Genomic DNA, 23,183 nt, shown 5'->3' with positions numbered 1-23,183 from the left:
ATGAAACCTTCGGCCAGACGGGCCGCTTATTTATAGCCAGTCTCTCCTCTTTCTATTGGCTGAGAGCACTGGGAAAGACGTTAGGAAGATTTGAATTTCCCGGGCTATGCTAGGATTGGTCCAATGACGTTGACACTCTCTGTTGGCTACTTATTTTCTCACTCCCACTCTTTTGTTCTCAAGGTGAAGGAGTGCCTTCCAGCCACCAGGAGAGACCTCCCCCCCACGCCTGCGCCTCTCCTCTCACAAAAGATTTCCCCCGGACTAACCGAATCTCACAATGCTATTGAAAAACATGGATAGGTTTGTTCTCCTTGCAGTCCAGGAGACTTTCAAGAGTCTCCTCCAGCACCACAATTCAAAAAGGGAGATTCTAGATCTAGTTACTATATTTTGTTTCACTTCTGGCACAATACTTTCCTTTGTGAAATGCAAAGAGCCTCCTGATGTCCAAGAGTAGAACCGGGTAACGCCATTGTAGGGCTACTGAAATATTTTACAGACATAGATGTGTGTTGCAAACACTTCTAATGTCATAAATACCCTTTCCGTTCACTGCTTTGCCTGGTGCATGACCTCAGTTTCAATTCCAGCTTGGCTAAAAGGGGAATTGTCCTCTAATTTGTTGATGCTGCTTCTTCTTTTGCCAGCATTGAAGCCATGTGCTAAATGGGAGGTTTGCTTTGTCTATAGGCAGCGAAAGGGGCACTGCTTCTATCGAAATGGCAGAGGCAGCACACAATGAAAATCGAAACGTATTTACTCAGAAGCACATTATCATGTTCCACCGAAATCTACTTCGGTTGAAATACTACACACCTTCCTGTGAATAAGCCCCTTTGTAAATTTTTGGATTTGTTCCTGAGTAAACATGTGTAGACACTTTGGGTGTGCTTTAAAATAGCAGAAATGAGTGCAACTGGTGGGTCTACTTTTCTTTTGAATTACATCCTTGCAGCTCACAAACTAGGCAACACAATGATGGCAACCTTATATTCTTTGCTCTCATTTAGAATTTGACAGCAAAGTATATAGTGCATCTCCATGGGCCACGTTTAAAGGGTGAACAGTTTTTTGTCCTGTACTGCAGTATCTTTAGTAAGTAAAATATCACACACATCATCATAAATGTGAATTTAATAATAATAATAATTTAATAATAAATGTGAATTTCGTTGTATGATATACTGTGTATATACTTACAATGACAATAAATTATATTATTATTATTATTATTATTATTATTAAATAAGATTACAGGATCGCGCATTGCTTGAGGAAGATATGAGTCATTCTTAGCCACTGAAGTCCCACTCAATTCTGAGATAATTAAGTGGAAAAACCAAGACTTTACATATTAACTTGGACTAGACTAGATGTACAGTATAAGCAAGAAAGAAGCAATGGCTGGCAGATTCTGGGAGCAGAAATCCAAAAGAACCGCTTCCTCCCCCCGCCAAAAAAAAAATCAATGTTCTAAACTCCAAACTGAAGCAGTCCCTCTAAAATTGATTATAATTTACTTAATTACTAACATGTGCCATTAATTTCATGGTGCCAACTCTCATTACACATTAAATTGAACCCAGATCATTATACCTTTTCTCTGTTTACTTTTGCAATCCTTGACACTTTCCAATAGGTAAAGATTTGTTTTTTTCTCCTTTTCTTTTACAAAAATCCTTTAAGATGCATTAAATATTGCTTATAGAGGCTGAATCGAATGCTGCCTTTCTCAATTTTGTGCACTTCAAATATACAGTATTTGATTACAAGTCCCATTATCCCTTGGCAGCATAGCCATGTAAAAGTATCACCAGATTGGGGAGGACAGACTGTTGCTTTGAACCTGCATTTCTTCACCTTTGTTGATTCCCCCCCCCAATGCTTATGTGGTAGTAAATTTACCTTTCATATCACTGCTTTTGTGAAGTCTCTCCTGACTATTTCTAGTGGTGCACTAAAATCAAACTACAGTACGTACATTCTAAATTGGAATGGTTTGAAAACACCATTTATAAAGTACATATAGTGGAATATACTGTAGTGTACATGATTTTAAAAGGAAGTACTTCCTCCTACAGCATATAATTCATTTGTACAGAGTTCTCACACCTTGGCTTACCCTTCCATTCTTAGGATGCTCTAGGCTGGCTGGCTTTTCTCCTGAAAGGCATAAGGGGGAATTGAACTTCCAAACCCATGTGCTCCATCTTACTGAGTGAGATATCTATCCAGCTACATTTATTGTATTTTATTGTATTTGCTTGATTTACAATAGGTTGGTCATTTTGTAACCCATTCTAAATAAAACAAATGGGAGTAAATATTTTAGCCAGCAATTGAGCCTGATTTTCCTCACTGATATAGAAAAAAAATCTAATGAATTCATGAGATTTCTTAAAAGAGTTAATGTTTTGTTTGCCATACTTTTTGTTTTTTGGACTGCAGGCTATAAAAACTCAGGACAAATAAATGTGTGATCTTCAGGATACTACCAAAATTCCGCTACAATATGGCAGGCTACCTTAACTACTTTCAAGATTTCGGTTGAATTAGCTTTCTTTTAAGTAGCTTTATTTTTAAACTGCAAGCTAACAAGCAGATATACAGGCAACACAAACAACAGAAGTAGAAAAGGTAGCAGACGCAATAGGACACAGCTCTTTCTCTGTTGGTGTAGGTGGCCCTGAAAAGGACCTTTTAGTTGTAGATTTAGAAGTGTTGCTTTTTAACCCCCAAAGCCGTACAAGGTGCGGCCCTGCCGCTTCAGAGCATACACAACATCCATGGCAGTCACAGTCTTCCGCTTAGCATGCTCAGTGTAAGTCACTGCATCGCGAATCACATTCTCCAGAAAAACCTTCAGCACACCACGCGTCTCCTCGTAGATCAAGCCTGAAATACGCTTTACTCCTCCACGTCGAGCCAAACGACGGATAGCAGGCTTAGTAATACCTTGGATATTATCACGAAGCACCTTCCGATGCCTTTTGGCGCCTCCTTTCCCCAGACCTTTTCCGCCCTTTCCACGACCAGACATCGTCGCTATAGAACTCTTGGGGTCTCTTTCAGAGAAGAAAGTGATTCTCAGCCTGGCGTGACTGACTTTATATAGCTTGGTGCCCGACCAGGGTGAAAACAGGACATGTGTCTCAGCTTGGAAGTCTGGCCAATGAATGACTACTTCGGAATTTTAAACTGACCAATAGGAGACCAATCTTTCAAGGTCTCCTATTGGTCAGTTTGCCGCTCCTCCTGAATGATTCTTTTTGTCAAATAGACCTAAGCTGGCGGGTGGGGTGCTGTCTGCCTACCCCACTCACAGAAATTTTCCAACAGAAAAAGACTATACAGTATTAGATTCAAACGCAGTCAAGGTTACAACAGAGCACTGAAATCTGCGGGACTTAAAATGGCTGTGTCATGCTCCTTGAGATATCTTAACAGTTCTTTAAGGAACCAGCTCTTTAAGACCAACACGTTCAAACTTAATTGCTTTATTGAGGCATTACCTGCCATAGCTTGTGAACTGAGTGGAAGGAACATCTCACATACAGTACACCCTTCCAAATAATGGGTCTCAGTCATAAGCCTGTCTCAGTCATAAGCCGACATAGACATTGCCTTGTTCCTGTTTGGTTTACCTCATTTATCGCTCCTCGGGTGTGTGTATGAGTGAGTGAGAGATAAATAATTTTATTGTTCCCCCCATCTTCCAGCTTAAAACTCCAGAGACCCAAAAAGTAAATTGTTCACAAAATTATCAAATCTATAAATTTATAGATTTTTATAGGGGAGGTAGGGAAAACATGCCTACAGCCATTTCTAAAGGACTTAATATTATATCATTTGATAATTTGACCTAGATTTTTTACAGATTTGTCCAATCTGTGCCAATCTGTACAATCTGTGCTTTGATTTAAATACTGCATACATATTCAGATGTTCTTGCATGAGCAAAGGATTGATTAAACAGCATTTTCAGCCTTGTTTAACTTTAGGATTTATTGAAGAGCTGATTGTCAAGATAAAGGGCAAAATATTCATCCAGGGCAACAAGGTACACATGGAGATTGCAGACCGAACAAAATCATTGGTAGGGGGCAGGGATCAAGGTACATCTAGCAACCACCATGGTGGGAAGATAATTTCATTCTGTGTCTAGTCGCGCTGGCCACGTGACCACAGAAACTGTCTATGGACGAAACACTGGCTCTGTGGCTTGGAAACAGGGATGAGCACTGCACCCTAGAGTCGGACACGACTGGACAAATTGTCAAAGGGAACCTTTACCTTTACCTTACTCCTTTGTATCCAATCCAAAGATGAGAGTGGGTGATTTTTATTACACAGCTAAAATATTAAAATGGAAGGTATCTTTCAACTCCATTCTAGTATTCTGAACTTAATGACTTGCAGATTTTAACAAGTTTAGGGCATTCTAATCCACATGACCAGGGTAAAATCTGAAATGTACAGTCTCTGAGTAGATTCTGCAGCGCCCCATTTTGAAATTTCATTTCAACAGGGCAGCTGCCGTATGACTTTGGAACTCATTTTTTTTCTGTAACTTCCGTTCTGTAACTGAGGAAGATTCCCATGGAATCAAAAGTTGGCTTTTATTTATTATTAGCGTTTGTTCTTGATATTTTAGCAATCTAATACTGTAAAGGTATCACCCATGCTTGTTTTTGTATGCCATAAGTTTTGGAGAGATTCTGCCTTAATAAAATTATTAGTTTTTACATTACCACAATAGTACTGTATTTATATTACCACAATTGTGTTTGGAAGTCTTCAGAAAACCAAAGGCATTAAGTCACCTGGGGCTTTTCATCCCCACCTACATCTTGCTTATCTTGTAGCTGTTCTCTAATTAGTTTCTAAGCAAAGGTTTGGGGCCAATTTTCACAGCAAATTCAATGTTTAAATTGTGGTTTAAAAGAACTTCGATCCATGTAGGTAAAACTTTGAAGACTGGAAAGGGTTAACAGAATAAGGAAGTTTTAGAATTTTTATTTATTTATTTATTTATTTGATTTATACCCCGCCCATCTGGTCTAAAAGATCACTCTAGAAGAGGTAGCCTTAGTCTGTGCAAACAGATCAGGCAAAATCTAAAGAAACAAAACAAGAGGAAGACAAAAACATGTCGTGCCTTAATTATTTTATTTATTTATTTATTTATTTATTTATTTATTTATTTATATTTTAATATAAGCTTTCGTGTTCAAGCTTACATTGTAGGACAATTACAGAATAAGGAAGGTGAATTGAGGAGACGGGTGGTAAACAAGGACGGAATTTAAACTTCCCGCGCTGAGGGAAAGCGGTGTTAGAAATCCCAGCTTGGATTGTAATTCCTTCGTTCTTGAAAGAAATCCCCTTTAACTCCCCACTTTCCAATAGCAAACCCGGTAAAGTGATTGCAGGAGGTTGGGAAGGAGGAAATACGAAAAGCGTATTTGAGACAGGAACAGCGAATTAATTGTGGGGTGAGAAGACACAAGCTGTAGAAAACAGTATTAAAAGGTAGAAAGCAGCTGCAGCAGGAACAGCCGAGAGAGGGAAAATGGCGCCCGGCTGTGAGACGTTCTGCAGGGATTAAATTAGCAGCACGCTAAAGGGACTTTTCTATAAGGAAAACTTCTAAAATGACGGGCACGCATTAGTTTTTTAAGATTTCCTTTCTCGCATGCTAAAAAGGTTTCCCGAGCGGAAGTATTTTTGCTAAATACAACCAGCCGGTTAACTGTTAACTATGTTCCGCTACAGTAACACCTTTCTGATACATTGCAACCATCGGCCACTTCTACTATCCCCGGAGCTTCATCGGAAAGAGGATCGCAATAAAACAAAAAAGATTGCAGCTCTTTTTTCGAAAATGTGGGTGGCCCTGATAAGGGCCTTTGGGATTGATAAATATATTTTCAGGCTGTTGCTTTTGCAAATTGGGCTTAGCCACCAAAACCATAAAGGGTCCGGCCTTGGCGCTTCAAAGCATACACAACGTCCATGGCCGTGACGGTCTTTCGCTTGGCATGCTCCGTGTAGGTCACGGCGTCGCGGATCACGTTCTCCAAAAACACTTTCAAGACGCCACGGGTCTCCTCGTAGATCAAGCCAGAAATGCGCTTCACCCCTCCGCGACGAGCCAAGCGCCGGATAGCAGGCTTAGTAATGCCCTGGATGTTATCTCGAAGCACCTTGCGATGTCTCTTGGCGCCCCCTTTGCCCAGACCCTTCCCGCCTTTTCCACGACCAGACATGACTGCCAACACAAAACACCTCGAACACCAAAAGGACTAAAAACGATTGTGATGCAGAGCCGGTCTCACGGGTTTATAAAACACTTGGGCGGACCTGACTGAAAACCTAGGGAGAGGGGGCTGTACTTTTTTTCAGTCCCGCCTTTTCACAGTTGATTTGTCACCGCGAGTGAGCTTCTTCACCAATCAGTTGCCTGAAGTCAGAACCAATCACATTTACCAGTTACTTCACTGTGGTTTGGAGCAGAGACGCGACAAAAGAACTTTAAAGATAGAGAGAGAGAGAGAGAGAGAGAGAGAGAGAGAAATTAAGCTCTAGAGAATGTTGTTGTTTTAATTGAAGGCATGTAAAATCATTAAAAAAGCAAACCCCCCCACACACACCCAACAAGTCAATGTTGAACGGTTTCCCCCTGCATAACTTTCACAGAGAACTTTATTAAGGAAACTGACTAGATGGAAAACATTTATTTAATGCTTGTGTAGTAAGTCAATGCTTTCTTTTTGCGTCTCCTATTTAGCTTCAGAATTTCTTTCAGGGTAAGAATTGAAATCTGGAACAAAGTGGAATAGCTACAATTAGATATCACGGCGAACAGGCAGCGCCCTACCATATAATCCCCTCCCAAGCGACCACCCGGTAGATGTACTTTATAATATTTTTTGTTTCGGAAAAATTTTTTTGGCAAGGTAATAAGGGTGTAGCAATATAGTAAAGCTACTGTTACGGGTCAACTCTAAGATCGTCGCTCGTTGGTCAGGACTGGTTCTTTAAAAGTTACCTGATTGCACCAAAAGGTCCTATTTGTCCAATCATGGTGGAGCCCGGGAACCCTTTTTTTAAAATACCGCGGCCAATCAGAAATGACGAGGTGGCTATAAATGTCCACGAGGTCGCCTTAGAGGCTCATTCCTTTTTGTTGTTTTGGAGATTTTGAAGTTCTCTCCTTTAAGGAAAGAGAATGGCTCGTACCAAGCAGACCGCCCGTAAATCTACCGGTGGAAAAGCTCCCCGGAAGCAGCTGGCTACAAAGGCTGCCCGGAAAAGTGCTCCAGCTACCGGCGGCGTTAAAAAGCCTCATCGCTACCGCCCGGGTACTGTGGCTTTGCGGGAAATCCGGCGCTATCAGAAATCCACAGAGCTCTTGATCCGCAAATTGCCTTTCCAGCGTTTGGTGCGCGAGATCGCCCAGGACTTCAAAACTGACCTGCGCTTCCAGAGCTCGGCGGTGATGGCCCTGCAAGAAGCCAGCGAGGCTTACTTGGTGGGTCTTTTCGAGGACACCAATCTCTGTGCCATCCACGCTAAACGGGTCACTATCATGCCGAAAGATATACAGCTCGCCCGGCGCATCCGCGGAGAAAGAGCTTAAGGCGGCCCGCTTTCTCCTTGATTCACACTTAATAACACAAAAGGCTCTTTTAAGGGCCGACACAGCTTCCTCTGAAAGAGCTGGAGTGCGCATCAGTTTATCGGTGTGAGAAAAGGCCAAATGGGGAAAATGCTTGGTGGCCATAGGTTTCGTGGACTTCAATTCCCAGAAGCCCTGGCAAGGAGGAAAAGGATCATGGGCAATGTGGCCTCAGAAAAGGAAGATCTGTCGCCCCTAGATTACTTCCCCATCATAAACTGTATAGATCCACACGAGTCTACCGATCCACCAGTTAATTAATTTTTCTGTGTAGGGAAGCCGGTTGAGCAGCGTTTGCGCGTTAAGAAAGAAAGTATAGGGGAACTCTCGTGGATTGCAGAGAAAAAGGGCCATTCCCCCCCCCCCCCAAGGTTGTAATGTATGGCTCTTAGAAATACATGCCTACTCAGTGCTTGCATGGTAAAAAAATTTAAATGGAACTGAATGGCAGAGTTACTGACAAATTTTTCCTGCAGGTAACAAAAGGATACGCTGTGACCTGCTTACACGAGAACATCTAATGTCTGAGGAAGAGGACTCGTGCAGGAAAGCTGACACACTAAAATACAGTAGTTATTCTTTCAGGTGCCACACTTTTGTCTTTATTATTTCTTTTGTTTTTGTCTGATAGCAGACTAACACAGCTACTTCTAAAAAGCATTAAATAAAACTCAATTTTAGAAGACGTGGCAAAAGCCACAGGACCCTATTGTGTGCCGCTGATGCTCATTTGGACAGCGCCATTTTACCCGAGGAAAAATCTTTAATATAAATCCAACTGTACAGTCTGTGAGAAAGTGGGCAAAGCCGGCCCTGGTTGCGTGCGCGTGGGCTTGTGGTGTTTTTGGAGTGGGTGTGAGAGGAGAGAGATAGAGATCAGCTCTTTGCCGTGAGCGGGTGGGTGGCTCTTAAAAGAGCCTTTGGGATGCGAGCGAGGTGGTGAGCAGCGCGTTCACTTCTTCTTGGGCGCAGCCTTCTTGGGCTTGGCCACCTTGGCCTTGGGCGTCTTGGGCTTAGCTTTGGGCTTAGCCTTGACAGCCTTGGCCGGGCTCTTGGCAGCAGCCGCCTTCTTGGGCTTGGCCTTCTTGGGGCTCTTGGCAGCGGCGGACTTCTTGGCGCCCCCGGCGGGCTTCTTGGCCGGCTTCTTGGGGCTCTTCTTGGCGGCTGGTTTCTTGGGCTTTTTGGCGGCGGCGGCCGGCTTCTTGGCGGGGGTCTTCTTGCTCTTGACAGCGGCGGGCTTCTTCTTGGCCACCTTGTCCTTGGTGTCGTGCTGCTTCTTGTTGAGCTTGAAGGAGCCCGAGGCGCCGGTGCCCTTGGTCTGGACGAGGGTGCCTTTGCCGACGAGGCTCTTGAGGCCCAGCTTGATGCGGCTGTTGTTCTTCTCGACGTCGTAGCCGGCGGCGGCCAGGGCTTTCTTGAGGGCGGCCAGCGAGACCCCGTTGCGCTCCTTGGAGGCGGCCACCGCCTTGGTGAGCAGCTCGGTCACGCTGGGGCCCGAGGCCTTGCGCGGCTTGGAGGCGCCCGCCGGCTTCTTGGCTTTCTTGGCCGGCGCCTTAGCGGGCGGCGCTGCCGCCACCGGAGCCTCGGGAGCCGTCTCGGACATGGCGCGCACGGCGGGTGCTCTGGCTGCTGCTGGCGGGCGGGCTTCGCGGGGAGCGGAGGATCGCTCGAAGACGACGAGGGCCGAAAAGTAAACTCTGGAGCGCAGCGGAGGCGCTGCCTGGTATTTATAGGGGCGGAGCTGCGCTCTGATTGGTGCGTTCCCAGGCCCTGCTCGGCTCCAGCCAGAAATGGCTCCTGTCGCGGCAACTTTGTGTTTCTTGGGGGCCCCAAAAGAGCCCAAATCTCGGCCGCCCCGCTTCGGAACCGGGCCGGTGGCAGCGGAGAGGGACGCGGCGGACCTGCGCTTTCTGCGCCCGGCCGTGTCTGGCGAGGGGGCCGCGGCGGCGGGCGGAAAAGCGGGCGGGATGGCGGCCGCTGCCTGCTGGGCGCCTCTTCCACGAGGAAATCTTTGCCTTTTTCGTCTAAATTAAAAACTCCTCTTGGGCTGGAGGCGGCGGGAAAGGGGGGCAGGCCAAACTTTGGGGGGTCTGGCCCGAGGGGGTCCGGAAGGGAAGGTCTCCCGGGCGGCGCTTTCGCCCTCCCAGCGGTTTGAAGTGCCTCAAGTAACACATTCATTCATTCACTTTGGGCTGGGAGAGGAGATAACTTGCAGACAAATGCCTTGAGTTTTAGGATCTATAAAATATCTTTTGGTTAAACATACACACACGAAAGAACACTAGCGATGTCCTTAGCTTTGCTGGGTTATGAAAAGGATGATTAGAAGGGTGGCTCAGGAACCAGTTGTCGTTTCTTGGTTCTACATCAACCTGGTTTTAGAGTGGAAGGGTTGGTTCACTTCCTATGGAAATCCATTTTGTTGTTTCCTCTTTGTTTCTAGGTTCGTATTTATCTGTATAATAATTTTTGCCACCAAAAAGCCTAATGATTGATCTAGGTATCTGAGATAACAAAGGTTACTAGAAGTCTATCGTGTCTGGTGGAGAATGTCTAGGAAACAAAAGGACACAAAGCCAAGCTAACTGGGAACGAAACTCAATGCTGTAAACAAGAATATAGCATTTATGAAAGACCTGAACTAAAACGAAGGAGACAATTGATGGATGAAACAACTGAAATTGGGAGAGGGGACAAATGTGTATCTTTTATTTTATTGGCAGAAATTTAATAATACTTTTTACAAATACAGGAAAACTTCAGCATAACATCAGATGGCTATCACAATATTTTGGAACAAAACCTCAAAAACAACCATACAACTGCATTGTTGTTGTTATGTACCATCGAACGATTTCCAATTTATAGCAACTCTATGAATTAGCAATGTCTGAAATGCCCTGTCCTCAGCTGCCCTGCTTAGCTTTTGCTGATTCATTAGGGAATCAGTCCATATCACATTGGGTCTTCCTCTTTTCCTACTGTCTTTGACTTTACTTATTTACCCTGTTTCCCTCAAAATAGGACCTAACCTGAAAATAAGCCCTAGTAGGATTCTTCAGGATGCTTGTAATATAAGCCCTGCCCCCCAAATAAGCCCTAGTTAAGTAAAACCCTGCCCTCCATAATTGTGCAGCAACCAGAATAAGATGACATGACTGTACAGTATTTGGATAAACATTCAATGAATCATTGTTGTACATGAAAAAAAAAAATAAAACATCCCCTGGAAATAAGCCCTAATGCATTTTTGGAGCAAAAATTAATATAAGAACCTGTCTTATTTTGGGGGAAACAGGGTACTTACTTACTTAAAATATTTTTGCCCTGCCTTTCTCATTAAAAGGACACAAGGCAGCTTTCCCAGCATTATTGCCTTTTTCAGAGAATCCTTCCTTCTCATGATATGCCAATAGTAGGACAGCCTCAGTTTCATCATTTTTGCCTCTGGAGATAGTTCAGTCTTGATTTGCTCTAGAACCTATTTGTTCTTCTTTCTGGAAGTCCAGGGTCTCTGCAAAGCTCTCCTCTAGCTCCACATTTCAAGAGAATTTATTTCTTTTCTCTCTGTCAGCTTTTTTTACTGTTCAACTTTCACATCCATACAGAGTGATCCTTGTGGATCATTCAGCATTCCTAATCTAGGCTTAAATTTCCCTTTGATTTCTAGGATCTTCTGGAAGAGATCTCTTGTTTTCCTGTTTTTGTTCTCTATTTCTTGGCATTGGCTATTGTAATTGTTCTCTTTTTCTCTATGGGATAGTCATAGAAATGTTGCATCCAGGGTTCTGACCCTATTGCTGTCACCTTTTACTGTTGCTTCTCGACTATCTTCAACATGCTAATCAAGGATGGTAATTATTATTATTATTATTATTATTATTATTATTATTATTATTATTATTATTATTATTATTATTATTATTATTATTATTATTATTATTATTATTATTATTATTATTATTATTATTATTATTATTATTATTATTATCATTATCATTATCATTATTATCATTATTATTATCATTATTATTATCATTATCATTATCATTATCATTATCATTATCATTATTATTATTATTATTATTATTATTATTATTATTATTATTATTATTTCATTCCTTTCCCTCATGTGGAGCTCCAATTGCCAAATACATTTTTGTGCCATGCAGCATAAACCCACTGAATGAATGAGAATCATTTAGGTTAAATGAACTCTTAGTGATTCAGTAGATCTACGATAGATGGGATTAGCCCTAAAATTCCATCTGGTGAATTTAGTTTGAAACACATTGTCTCCTTCCTGTAGGCTATTCCTTTGAAACACACAAGAACAGTTTGAAAAAGGAACCTGATTTCAAACCAGTTAATATAGATTTGTGTAATTTATCTGCAGTTCCATCTGGCACTACAGTTCCCAGGATTGTTAAATGGGGACAAACAGTAAAGCCAGCCACTCTTGTTAAAGGCAGTTTTAGAAGTTTGACAGCAGACCTAACAGACATGGGTTCAAAGCCTGTACAGCTAAAAGTGTCATATCTTCAATACTAAACATTTGTAAACACTTCTAAAGGGATAGCCACATTGTAATAAATGCAGGACTAAAATATATATATTATAGAGTGGACTTTAATGGATTATAGCTCCCTCCCTTAGAGGCATCTGAACAAATACACTGTCATTCACAGAAGCAGATAAGACCCATCAATTCAGTAGCATTTACATAAATTCACATAAATTTTGGCTTACCATTCAGTGATTTATTCAATGGTCTATTGTCTAGTCAAGACTAGCTATAGGAGCCTGGGTTTAAGATGCCACATCATATGGATCTCTGCTGTTTTTGATCTCTGTCCTATTTCTGAAAGCAGAGCTTGCCAAGTAAGTTACTTTTTCAGACTGCAACTCCCAGAGATTTCCCCCTCCCTGCAACCAGCCAGCATGGCCACATATTGGCTGTGGATTCTGAAAATTGTAGCCCAAGCAAGTAACTTTTCCATTCTTTATAAAGTTTCCATGTTGCAAGACCAATGTTTCAAAAGGTTATTTACACATGAAGATGCCCAAGGCAAAACCAGGCAAGTGTCTAGAGGGCTGGACAAAGACCAGACCGACCCACCACCCTCCTCGAATAGCTGCAAGGAGGATAGATTGGGGGGCACATCAATGTTGAGGACAAAACTATTTAACCCCTTCTAGTCAGGTTTGTGTCTCATCCCTGACAAATTTGTCCTCTTATGAGAAAACCTGCAGATATTATATTATTTTCATAATACATTTCATCCACACATTGAACACTATCAGAATTAGGTTAACAGAGACTGGGCTATGCCTGCTTGTTTCTTTGTTTAAAGGAATCGATAGTGCATTGAAGAATCTGATTTTTTTCCCTCTTCAGGCTGGCTGGATAGTTTAGTGACTTAAGCATCTGGCTCTAGAGCCAGAGGTTGGGAGTTCAATTTGTCACGGTATATCCCAGAAGAGCCATCCTGGGTGGCCTTGGGCAAGCTCCACAGTCCCAGGATGCCCCCAGAAGAAGGGAATGGCAAACCGCTTCTTAGGTACTCTATACGTAGAAAACTCTGAAAAGGGTCACTGGAAGTCAGAACTGACTTGACAGCAGTTAATCTCCAGATAGTATTAAGAATTTATTTCAATGAGGGTGTAAACAGTGAGGAGGTGCATATTGGAGTCATAAAACACCAGAAATATTAAAAGTACAGATTGTTATAGCTGATCACTCAATGTAAGCAAATGGGAAGAGATACGCAGGAGGGAGAAGAATTTATTGGCTGAACAACCTGGGAAGATGGCTTGGATCCAGCATGTCACCATTTTTAGAGGTGTTACATTCAAAGTCAGAACTGTTATGATGAGGTCCAAACTTGGGGCAGAGATAGCTGGTAGCACTATCTGCCATGGCTTCCCAGTCGACATATCAGAAAAGACTCATTTTTCTTTGTGCTCTGCAGAGCAAGATAATAATAGTGCGTCATCTAGGTAGAGAGTGTTCAGAATTGGTTTACCCTTCCCTTATTTTGACAGCAACCTGGGACTGTGCACCTGTCTTGGGTTGTCTCTACTCACAAGAGGCACAATGGGGAATTGAACTCCTAGCCTCTACCTAACTCACTGAGTTATCCAGTCAATAGCCCAGGCTATAACGTAGGCCTTGCATTATTTTATTTATTCATCTTATATGCTGTCCACTCTACCCAAAGATCTCTGGGCGGTTTAATAGGCCTTCATTGCCTACCCAGACAGAGGGATAGTGTACTTTTAAAAACCACAACTTCAAAGGTTCCCCCAGGCAGCATGTAGTCTCTGTGTGTAGTTTTTCTCTTGAGGATTAATCCTCCATCCAGCCAACAAAGGTAATATCACAACCTGTCAGTCTTTTAAGATGCCATTATTCTTTCTTGTATGTGTGTATGTGTGCATCTGACCAAATTGGCTCATTAAATGTAAAAACATTAATTACGCTATTATGTTGATATTAGCTTCTTTATCACATGTCTCCTGCATACACTGGTACCTCACAAGATGATTACCCTGCAAAACGCTGAATCCGCATGACGATGAGGTTTTGCGATCGCCATTGCACTTCACAAAACAGTGTTTTCTATGGGCAATTTTCGCTGGACGATGTTTCGATCCATGCTTCGCAAGACTGTTTTTTCCCCCCGGGACCGATGCTTTGCAATACGATGATTTTTACAGCTGATTGGTGGCTTCACAAAATGGCTTCCCCATGGGTGATCTTCGCAAAATGGGTGTTATTGGGACTGATGCTTCGCAAGACAGCGATTTTTACAGCTGATCGGTGCTTCGCAAAATGGCTTCCATATGGGCAATCTTCACAAAATGATGATTTTCCCCCCATTGGAATTCATTAAACAGATTTCATTGCATTCCAATGGGGAAACGCTTTTCGCAAGAAGATGTTTTTGCTAAACAGCGATTTCAATGGAACGGATTAACATCGTCTTGTGGGGCACCACTGTATGTCTTCTCTATGGAAATACCACTTTGGTTATTGAGAGACTGGACTGAAACATTTAGAGAGTGGGCATGCAGTGATATAAACAGAACCAGATTCCGTTTCAGTCATGGAAAGCTGGGGCCCAGGGAAAGGCATCTGTCTTAGCATTGGCTTGAGTTTTGGCTAACAGGTGTGATGATGAGGGGTAAAGAGCTTTGCTCTTGATTTAGAGGAAACTGTTATAACAATGAAGTCCTCAAAGAGATTCATGTGCAGTTGCAAGTTAGTGAGTGTTGACAAAAGGGCACTACATATGTTGTTGTTGTCCGAAATAGATGGTTTCACCACAGATATGATCCTATGGAGCCACCATCCTGAGAACATACACAGAACATTACAAACAATACAGTATATGGAATAGGGAAATTTGAGCAGATCCAAAACGCCACAACCCATCTTTAAAAGTGGAACTGATTACAGGGATAACGTAACTCACCTGTTACAAAAGCTTCAACTGGTTGCTGATCCATTTTGGGGCACAACGCAAAGTGTTGCTTTTGGGCTATAAAATAAAACAGCTTGATTCCAAGTGCTATCAAATCTGGAAGTTGAGTCTTGACAACTGGACATTTCTTTTGGTTAGGGTGAAATGTTTCGCTACTCATCCAAGTAGCTTCTTCAGTCTGATGACTGGATGAATCTTCACAAATGACTGAGAATCTTCACAAGTGATATCAAAGACTGCATCTCCCTTTATGAGCTTGCCAATGCTTTGAAATCATCAGGGAAAACCTTTTTACCCATCCCGCCACCCTTTACAGGTGTGTTTGGTAAAGACACAAAAGGTAACTTTCTCTGCCACTGCTCCCAAGCTGCGGAGCTCCTTCTCACAACCCCACCCCCTTTGCTTTCTTTCCAAAACCAGCCAAGGACTTTCCTTCAGGAAAGATTTTTCTCAATAACTGGCTGCCTAAAATGGGGCCTGCTGTTTTCTCCCTTCCAATTTTTATTCTGTTCGCTTTAATATTGTAAGCCACATTGGGTCCTCAAAGGTGGGGAATAGACAATTTAAATAAATAAACAGTCCGCATGTTTAAGCACATAAACTATTGGCTAGAATATAGCATGAACTGGTGGACTACTGTGAGGTGCAGCCCTATCAACCCATCACAGCCCCATATTTCTGACCCATGTAGAATATGAAACTTCCATTTTGCTTTCCTGGCAGTTTGCAAGAGCCGTGGCTATCATTTCTGGCCCAGTTTTTAAAAGAATTTCTGCTTGATCTTTGCCTAATAAAGAATTCTGTAGAACCCAGAAGCTTGCCTTATTTCTTATTTTTATTTATTGAGCTTATATGCCACCCATTTAGACATAATCTACTCTGGGCAGCTCACAAAACTCAGAATAAAAACAATTAATGTAAAATAACAATTTACAACATTTACACAAGACAAAGTAGATAAAGATAGAGAAAAAGAGAAAGTTACATAGTGCCCGGAGGGAAGGCCTGTCTATATAACCAGGTCTTGAGTTGGTTTTTGAAAGTGCCCAGCGAGGGGGCTTTTTAATGACCCAATAAAACAGTGGTCCCCAATCTTGGGTAACCCAGGTGTTCTTGGACTGCAGCTCCCAGAAACCCCAGGCAGCACAGCTAGTGATTAAGGATTATGGAAGTTGCAGTCCAAGACCACCTGGGTTGGGAACAACTGCAATAATGACATTGTCTAATCCAAACTGTGAGTTGGTGAATGGATCCCAGGCTATTGGCAGAGAAGTCCTGTGGGTCTCTTTTAAGCATGATTACCCAGTGTGATGTAGTGAACAGAGTAACAGATGGAAACTGAGGAGGCCTGGGTTTGAATCCCTATTCAGCCACAGAATCTTCCTGGGGATGTGGAACTGGTAACACTAATCTTTAAATATGTTACCTTGAAATCCCCATTAAAGTTGCTATAAATTGGTTCCAGTTTGATGGCACATAACAACTTAAAGCAAGCCTGAGTTTGACCCACTGATTTCTCATTATGCCAAATCACCACACACAAACCCAATACAACACACTCAGCAAGGAGATTAACATTTCTTAAAGTGTTCAATGTACAGTATACGCGAAGGCTTTCACGGCTGGGATCTGATGGTCGTTGTGGGTTTTTCCGGCTCTTTGGCCGTGTTCTGAAGGTTTCGCCAGTCTCTGCAGCCGGCATCTTCCGAGGACAGGACTCAGAACTCTTTCTGTGCTCTGGTTCTGAGTCCTGTCCTCTGAAGATGCCCGCGACAGAGACTGGCGAAACGTCAGGAAGAACAACCTTCAGAACAGGGCCAAAGAGCCCGAAAAACCCACAACAACCATTTCTTAAAGCATTTGATCAAAACAGCATCCACCTGAAAATTGCAACGCCTCAGTAACACTGTATCTTCCATTACCACACCCTCCACGAGTTTAAAGACAAACTGCTGCCATCTTGTGGCAATGTATGTTAGAGTGTAACTCTTAGTTTCCCGCGCTGTTCACTGGTTGTGGCGGGTAAGTGGAACCACGCCTCTTTCTCCTCAGGAGGGTTTCTTTGTTCTCTGACCAGCAGGGCGGGAGAGGAAACCGACCCTTACGCCATGTTTCTTCTTCTTAGTAAATTGGAGCACATATCCAGATAGAAGAAAAACCGACACATAGAAAAGCTGGAAATGCAAAATGCATGCCATACGATTTGAATGGCTCAAGGAACATTAATAGCTTTTTTTACCTCAGAAGAGATCGAAAGGACAGGATAATTATGAGAGAAACCACTCACAAGCAGTCGCATTGCAGCCGTTATGGTTTCCTACACGTTGCTTCAAAATGTAGTACTGGGCAGCGCTCAAGAGAATTTTTGCAACTTTTAATTTGTAACTGATGGGAGTACAATGTGGCTAACCAGAGATAAGTTGTTTCCATTTATAGATGTTGCTTTATCAGAGAACAGCTCTCTTTGAGAAAAAGGTGGGTGGCCCTGAAAAGGGCCTTTGGGTTTTGCTTTTTCTTTTTTAGCTCTGCAGGACCTGGACTGAACTTTTAACCGCCAAAACCATACAGGGTACGACCCTGGCGTTTTAAAGCATAGACTACATCCATGGCAGTCACGGTCTTCCGTTTGGCATGCTCGGTGTAGGTAACTGCATCACGAATTACGTTCTCTAGGAAAACCTTCAACACACCTCGAGTCTCCTCGTAGATCAGGCCGGAGATGCGCTTCACTCCCCCACGACGAGCCAAACGACGGATAGCAGGCTTGGTGATTCCCTGGATGTTATCCCGAAGAACCTTCCGATGCCTCTTCGCACCGCCTTTGCCCAAGCCTTTTCCTCCTTTGCCACGTCCAGACATCTTTACAGCCCAAGCAACAAAGAAGCTCAAAACAAGAGGCTACAGCGGCAGAGAATGAAGTGTAGAAGAGAAACCAAAGTTTATATAGTCTAAGGTCGGACCAGAGTGGAAACCGCCAAGCGAATACGGCCGTCCCGCCTTCCCCTCGCCTTCTCATGCCCAGGACGCCCCATAGCTTTTCCTACCAATCAGGTGAAAGGACATCCAAAGCAGACGAATCAGAGCTCGTTGGAAATTGTCCAATAAGAGCTCGGGACGATTCAAATACCTTGCAGAGAAAACCTACGGCTGGCTCTCCATCAAAATCGCACGAGCCCAAAGAGAGCTGTAGATCTTCAAACACTTCGGAGAACTTTTGGTTGGACGAAATAGCCGTTTTAGACTAAAGCGGATTATGGAATTTACTGCAACAATTGTGCGCACGAGTTCATTTGCAGCTTTAAAAAATCCGAGGACCCACCCAGTTGCTCCTATGTACAAAATTCAGGTTGCTATATGCCAAAGGAAAGTATCGTCACTATTAAGTTAGAAGTATCACAAGATGGACAGTGTCTGCGAAGCAACCAACATGAATGTGACCCAACTCCGGGAGGCAGTAGAAGATAGGAGGGCCTGGCGTGCTCTGGTCCATGGGGTCACGAAGAGTCGGACACGACTAAACGACGACGATCACAAGATCATTTGGTCTGGTAGTCTTAGAATAAAATAATTCATTTTTTAGTGTGTGTATATATATAAAAACGTGTTTAACTGTACAGGCAGTGAAGAGAGAATTGGAACACTACCTAGCTCTAAGATATGCCTGGAAGGAAGTCTGAAAACCCCATTCCATTCTTTCCAGAGAGAGCAGGCGTGTTCACGGGTTGAAACAGGAGCATATCAGAGGCTTGTTGGCATAATTAAAGGTGAAAAAGAGGAGAGAGCTAAATATTCGGCCCCCTTAACAGATTTGTTTTAGTATTAGCTTTCTGTTAGTCTCTAAAATGCCACAATATTGTGCCTCTTTCTCTCTCCCCCTTTAAATTTTGCCAACAAAACTGAAGCAGACTGAAATGGCTCCTTTGGAAACGAGGCAAAGGAACAGCCTCGTTGCGTTTTACAGACTTTTTAAAAGAGCAGGTTTATCAAGTACAATCTCTTTCCTGACTCATGGCGGGAAAGAGATCGGAGGGGAGAGGAATAAATACATGAGAAGTATCCTCATCGGGAAATATTTCGTAGAAATTTCTCCCTCTTTTGTCCCGTTCATCATCCCCTGAAAAATCAGGGCCACACCCACCAGAAAGACCACTGTTAACCCATGGTAATGGATGGAGAAGGACTGAAGAGGTGGGATTTTTTTCACTCACATACACCCTTGTCCATTGTCCATATAACTATTCAGACCAGGGGGAAGTGAAACCAAGATGGAGGATATAACAGGGGTCTCCTCCCGATTCTCCTCAGAAAGAAAAAGCTACTTGGATGCGTAGCAAAAGGTTTCAACCGGATAAGAAAGAAGTCCAGACTCAACTTCCAAATAACCTCACCTGGATGGCTGAGAATCTTCACAGATAGATGTCCTGTTCATTTGTTTCTCCTGGCTGGGTTAACGTAACCATTCTCCTTTAAACAGAGTCATGCGTTCTTAGGGAAATCGCTAAGCCCTGCAGGCTGCTCGCTGTTATGAATTCTGCAATCCAGGTCAGCCTTCCGGCTCTGGGTAGGTTTTGTCGTTATTTTTCTGTTTGCAGAATCCTTGTTACTGCTTTCAGCAGATGATTAACCTTTCATTCTGCAGGGGAGAGTAAATGAAAAAAGCCCCAGCTAGAATAGCCAGTGGGCTGCAGTTCAACAACTACTGTTCAAACAGACTTTCCAAGAAGCTTCATAATGTTATCCAGAACATTTTGACCCGATTGTAATCCCATTTCTTGAGACTTTTCTCTATTGCCTTTTTCCTGGCCAGACGGTAATCTTGCACTTCAAATGGGGGACAAATGCACATTTATTTGGCGGGCTTCTTTTATTTGAATTGTTGGGATAAGAAATCCAGGCGGCTGCTACCTGAAGTGGGGCTTGAAATCAGATCGCCAAAGGCATTTGCAGACTGCGTTTGAACTCACCTTAAGAAGCAGAGGTGGCATAATCATGTGCCATGAGTTTTGGGGACGTTTATATTATTATTTTTTTCCGGCACTATCCGTAAACCCTTGGTGCACAGCCTGAGGGAGACAAAGTGATGGCAAAAGCTAGCTCTTTTTTTAAAAAATTAGTGGAGTAGTAAAGGCATGTAAGAATTGGAAGGGGCAGCAAGAGTGGTCCTGACCCGACCAGATAGGCGGGATATAAATAAATAAATAAATAAATAAATAAATAAATAAATAAATAAATAAATAAATAAATAAATAAATAAATAAATAAATAAATAAATAAATAAATAAATAAATAAATAAATGAACTAGAAAAGTTTATAAAGTGCAAGGATATGACACTGAAGACCAGGATCATCCACACAATTAGATTTCCAATCACCATGTATGGGTGCGAAACCTGGAAAATAAAGAAAGCTGACGGGGAAAAAAACATATGTTTTGAAAAGTGGTGCTGGAGGAGAGCTTTGGAGATATTCTGGACTACCAGAAAGGCAAATAAGTGGGTCCCAGATCAAGTCTGACCTATCTCTGGAGGCAAAAAGAATGACACTGAGGCTGTCCTCCCCTGGGCCCATGATGAGAAGGCAGTATTCTCCGGAAAAGACAATAACGCTGGGAAAGCTGGAAGGCAGCAGGAAAAGAGGAAGACCAAATACGAGATGGATCAGTTTGCTAAAGGAAGCCACAGCCTTGGGTTTACAAGAGCTGAGCGGGGCTGATGAAGACAGGACATTTTGAAGGTCACTCATTCATAGGATTACCACAGGAAGAACTTCCTTCCTTCCTTCTAAAACTTATCTGCTTATTTAATAGCATTTAAAAATCTGTAATGACAACTGAATTTTTGTGGAAGTAAATAAAGGACAAAGAATGGAGTTAATTTCTGCCCCAGGAGAATAAGGGTGGCCAGCTTAGCTTGTTGGTAGCTATTTTATCCTTTACTCAAAATATTCCTAAATGTTATTTGACCATAATTGTAGCTTTTTGATATGGCTGGTTCAGATGAATTACATCCTGTCATTTCAGACTTGGAGGAAAGAAATCTCTTTCCAATCCTAAAGTAGAATGAGAGCAGGTAAAACATGGCAAAATTGCCTACATGCCCCATGTTCCCAGAAGGAGACTTTCTGAGTATTTTTTTTTAAATTGGGGTCATCCAGTGGTGTCTATATAGGGACGTGGTGACGCTGCAGGCTAAACCGCAGAAGCCTTTGTGTGCTGCAGGGTCAGAAGACCAGCAGTCGTAAGATCAAATCCACATGACGGAGTGAGCGCCCGTCGCTTTGTCCCAGCTCCTTGCCAATCTAGCAGTTCGAAAGTATGCAAATGCAAGTAGATAAATAGGTACCATTTCGGTAGAAAGGTAAACAGCGTTCCGGGTCTAAGTCGCGCTGGCCACGTGACAACGGAAACTGTCTTTGGACAAACGCTGGCTCTATGGCTTGGAAACGGGGATGAGCACCGCCCCCTAGAGTCGAACACGACTGACTAAAAAATGTCAAAGGGAACCTTTACCTTTACCTAGGGGTGTCTATACCTCTGGAAAGAGTCCATTTCTGTCCATATGTCTGTTTTGGATTTAATGACATGCTGCCTCTTTAGTAAGAAGACACTAGGAAGCAGAACTATACATTTTTTGAACTACACCTCCCAGAATTACTATAATTACTAGCATGGGCACTGGCTATACTGTGTTTCCCCAAAAATAAGACAGGGTCTTATATTAATTTTTGCTCCAAAAACATGTTGGGGCTTATTTACAGGGGATGTTTTATTTTACAGTCATATCTTCTGGTTGCTGCACAATGGTGGAGGGCGGGCTTTCACTTAACTGGGGCTTATTTTTGGGGTAGGGCTTATATTACGAGCATCCTGAAAAATCATTGTTATTGTTTAGTCATTAAGTTGTGTCTCACTCTATGTGACCCCATGGACCAGAGCACGCCAGGCCCTCCTGTCTTCTACTGCCTCCCAGAGTTGAGTCAAATTCATGTTGCTAGCTTTGATAACACTGTCCAGCCATCTCATCCTCTGTTGTCCCCCTCTCCTCTTACCTTCACACTTTCCCAACATCAGGATCTTTTCCAGGGAGTCTTCTCTTCTTTTAATTTCATGGCTGCTGTCACCATCTGTAGTGATCATGGAGCCCAAGAAGGTAAAATCTGCCACTGCTTCCATATCTTCCCCTTCGATTTGCCAGGAGGCCATGGGGCCAGTGGCCATGATCTTAGTGGGTTTTTTTTTATGTTGAGCTTCAGACCATTTTTTGTGCTCTCCTCTTTCACCCTCATTACGAAGTTCCTTAATTCCTCCTCACTCTCTGCCATCAGAGTGGTATCATCTGCATATCTGAGGCTGTTTATATTTCTTCTGGCAATCTTAATTCCGGTTTGGGATCCCTCCAGTCCAGCCTTTTGCATGATGTATTTTGCATATAAGTTAAATAAGCAGGGAGGCAATATACAGCCTTGTCATACTCCTTTCCCAGTTTTGAACCAATTAATATTCCAGCTGTTGTTTTCAGCTATTGAATTTTAGTAAAAACGGAGAAAAAAGTTTAATTTTCCATCTCTAGGGTAGGATGAGAGTGTGTGTAGCTGGTTAAAAGTGAGTGAGACAGGTGGGAATGCATCAGAGGAGACTCTATCTCTTTCTCCAGGACACAATATATAAAAGTGGTAGTGGTGATCTCAGATCACCACTACCCATCCCCATGTATGGTGGAATATCTTGGGGGGAAAAGTGCAAATACCATGATTGAATTATATTATTTATTTATTTTAGTGTTAGATTCATTCCCTGCATTTTCCTTCTCTGTTCAAACCATTTGCAAGCATCACTTGCCCAAAATTTATTTGGTTACAATCATTAAATTACCATTTATGAAGAATATTTTCCTGTCCTGGAAGGCATGATTTTTGTTGTTGTTGTTGTTGTTTAATATTCAAGTAATTCCTGTTAATCACTTGACATTTTCCAGCAGTTACTAGCAGTTACTTAGGAGTGTCACTAAACTAA

At 42.6% G+C, this 23,183-nt stretch overlaps 5 protein-coding genes across 5 annotated transcripts; 1 reads left to right on the top strand and 4 right to left on the bottom strand.

Annotated features, from left to right (window-relative positions):
• Positions 1 to 2,555: 2,555 nt before the first annotated feature.
• LOC110081860 (histone H4) lies at positions 2,556 to 3,087 on the bottom strand. The gene has a single exon (XM_020798945.3). The coding sequence runs from the start codon at positions 3,041 to 3,043 to the stop codon at positions 2,732 to 2,734; it is 312 nt and encodes a 103-aa protein (XP_020654604.1). The 5' UTR covers positions 3,044 to 3,087; the 3' UTR covers positions 2,556 to 2,731.
• Positions 3,088 to 5,911: 2,824 nt separating this feature from the next.
• On the bottom strand, positions 5,912 to 6,331 carry LOC110081861 (histone H4). Its single transcript, XM_020798946.3, has one exon. It carries the CDS (start codon positions 6,270 to 6,272, stop codon positions 5,961 to 5,963), a length of 312 nt encoding a protein of 103 aa, XP_020654605.1. The 5' UTR covers positions 6,273 to 6,331; the 3' UTR covers positions 5,912 to 5,960.
• Positions 6,332 to 6,555: 224 nt separating this feature from the next.
• Positions 6,556 to 8,038, top strand: LOC110081857 (histone H3). The gene has a single exon (XM_020798940.3). The coding sequence runs from the start codon at positions 7,235 to 7,237 to the stop codon at positions 7,643 to 7,645; it is 411 nt and encodes a 136-aa protein (XP_020654599.1). The 5' UTR covers positions 6,556 to 7,234; the 3' UTR covers positions 7,646 to 8,038.
• Positions 8,039 to 8,257: 219 nt separating this feature from the next.
• LOC110081855 (histone H1) lies at positions 8,258 to 9,377 on the bottom strand. The gene has a single exon (XM_020798938.3). It carries the CDS (start codon positions 9,285 to 9,287, stop codon positions 8,637 to 8,639), a length of 651 nt encoding a protein of 216 aa, XP_020654597.3. The 5' UTR covers positions 9,288 to 9,377; the 3' UTR covers positions 8,258 to 8,636.
• An 8,303-nt stretch (positions 9,378 to 17,680) lies between these two features.
• LOC110081859 (histone H4) lies at positions 17,681 to 18,096 on the bottom strand. Its single transcript, XM_020798944.3, has one exon. The coding sequence runs from the start codon at positions 18,028 to 18,030 to the stop codon at positions 17,719 to 17,721; it is 312 nt and encodes a 103-aa protein (XP_020654603.1). The 5' UTR covers positions 18,031 to 18,096; the 3' UTR covers positions 17,681 to 17,718.
• Between the last annotated feature and the right edge of the window lie 5,087 nt (positions 18,097 to 23,183).

This window comes from Pogona vitticeps, chromosome 6 (genome assembly GCF_051106095.1).
Source record: "Pogona vitticeps strain Pit_001003342236 chromosome 6, PviZW2.1, whole genome shotgun sequence".
Lineage (NCBI taxonomy): Eukaryota > Metazoa > Chordata > Lepidosauria > Squamata > Agamidae > Pogona > Pogona vitticeps.
Note: the sequence above shows the minus strand (reverse complement) of the source record. Positions and strands in the feature narration are given on the sequence as shown.

Bases quoted from the DNA above. Each gene is read 5' to 3' on its own strand.
- LOC110081860 (XM_020798945.3), bottom strand. From the start codon at position 3,043: ATGTCTGGTCGTGGAAAGGGCGGAAAAGGTCTGGGGAAAGGAGGCGCC.
- LOC110081861 (XM_020798946.3), bottom strand. From the start codon at position 6,272: ATGTCTGGTCGTGGAAAAGGCGGGAAGGGTCTGGGCAAAGGGGGCGCC.
- LOC110081857 (XM_020798940.3), top strand. From the start codon at position 7,235: ATGGCTCGTACCAAGCAGACCGCCCGTAAATCTACCGGTGGAAAAGCT.
- LOC110081855 (XM_020798938.3), bottom strand. From the start codon at position 9,287: ATGTCCGAGACGGCTCCCGAGGCTCCGGTGGCGGCAGCGCCGCCCGCT.
- LOC110081859 (XM_020798944.3), bottom strand. From the start codon at position 18,030: ATGTCTGGACGTGGCAAAGGAGGAAAAGGCTTGGGCAAAGGCGGTGCG.